Raw genomic sequence first — 1501 nt, forward strand, 5'->3', positions numbered from 1 at the left:
TGTGTTTCAGAATAACCTGGGTGCTTGCTTCTATCATAATGTTCCACCCTATCTTCAGGGTGTTTTATTTAGTAGCTGGCTTTAGGTTCCTGGGAGCTACCTCCAGACACATGTCCTGGGTGACTGTTACTCTGAGACTCCTTGCACTGAGGGAGGTTTCATAGGGTAGAGAAGCGTTTCTGGGTACATTTGTGTCCGCTGATCTTGCGTGCCTGGTAGGTGACAGGCCTGGCCGGGATGTAAAGGTAAAAAAGGCTTTATTCCTACCGCTCATGGAATGTCATGTTCTAGCAAGGGATCATGAAGATTAGTGTTTGTATTACACTTCACAAAATGCTTCTCTGTGCATTTTCTCAATAGATGTTATTCTTTGGCAAATAAGGAAATGAAACGTTTAAGTAGCCCCTCGTCGAGATGAGGTGATGATTTGAATCCACATCTTTGGACTCCAAATCCTGGGCGCTTTCCATTTTCCTGAGTCCCTTCTCCAGTCGAGGGGCAGCTTTCTGTTCAGGCACAGCCTCTAGTAAATGCGGGTCCCTGGGAGTGCTGTGCTTAAATGCTCAGCTGCTAACCAGTCAGTGGTTGGAACCCACCTTCGCCCCTGTGCGAGGAAGATAAGGCTGTCTGCTTCTGTAAAGATGTACAGCCTGAGAAACCAAGGGGCAGTTCCCCGGTGGAGAGTCACCAGGAGTCAGAATCGACTCTAGTGGGTGGGATTTCTGGTTTTTAATAAATGTCAATAAAGATCGGTGAACAGTGTGCAGCCTTGAATAACAAGGAAAGAATCCAAACCTCCTTTTATTTTACTGTCAAAAGATAAAATTTTCCTTTATTGGGGTAGTGCTTTTCTGAATAAAATCATTTAAGAAAAGATTTTCCCTGAGTTGCTATTAAGGTTGCTTAACTTTCCATTGTAGAATTTTTCTTTTAGAAAGCTGCTCAGATTATCATGAAATGTACATCTTGTTCAGCTAAATAAAATATTCTGTGTGTGTGTGTTTTTCTCTTTGGTTATTACTATGTGCTGCTCACCTTGGGATTAGATACATTAAAAAGTGGTATTGTGTAGCCAGAATCTGTTGGGGAAATAGGGGGTATTTTTTTTCCCCTCAAAAGAAAAGAAGAGAATTTGTGACTTCTTAGCTTCCAAGAAAATCAATATAATTATTTCGTACTTTATTTTCTGATCTAGACAACGAAAGCACAAGGAGCAAATAGCTCTGATCAAAGCGAAATCTGCAAACTGCAGAACATCATCCAGGTAAGGCGGAGCGTCGGGAGCTGGCAGTTGGACTTTTGATGTATAATTGGCAACTGGACAGCCACAAGCTGCTTCTTAAAAACACAAGCCTGTGTTAGCAGAGGTGCAGTGATAAAGGTAATCATAGCGATTCAGTCACTCAGGTCTTTTTCTCTGTTTAGCATTTTCTTTGTTCTTACGGCAAGTCAGGTTTACAAAAACAACCTCTTTCCAACATTGTTTGGTTTTGAGCATTTG

The 1501-nt window shown here is 41.8% G+C and overlaps 1 protein-coding gene across 1 annotated transcript in view; it reads left to right on the forward strand.

The window, feature by feature from the left end:
• The window catches only part of TRIP11 (thyroid hormone receptor interactor 11), an 82947-nt gene that overhangs the window by 25583 nt on the left and 55863 nt on the right, over nt 1-1501 (forward strand). The window contains exon 4 of the mRNA XM_045288118.1: nt 1196-1264. Coding sequence (XP_045144053.1) covers nt 1196-1264 — 69 coding nt within the window. The remainder of the gene's footprint in view (nt 1-1195; nt 1265-1501) is intronic.

The sequence above is a fragment of the Echinops telfairi genome, unplaced genomic scaffold (genome assembly GCF_000313985.2).
Source record: "Echinops telfairi isolate 266 unplaced genomic scaffold, ASM31398v2 ScPeMD7_18;HRSCAF=68, whole genome shotgun sequence".
NCBI classification, from domain to species: Eukaryota; Metazoa; Chordata; class Mammalia; order Afrosoricida; family Tenrecidae; genus Echinops; species Echinops telfairi.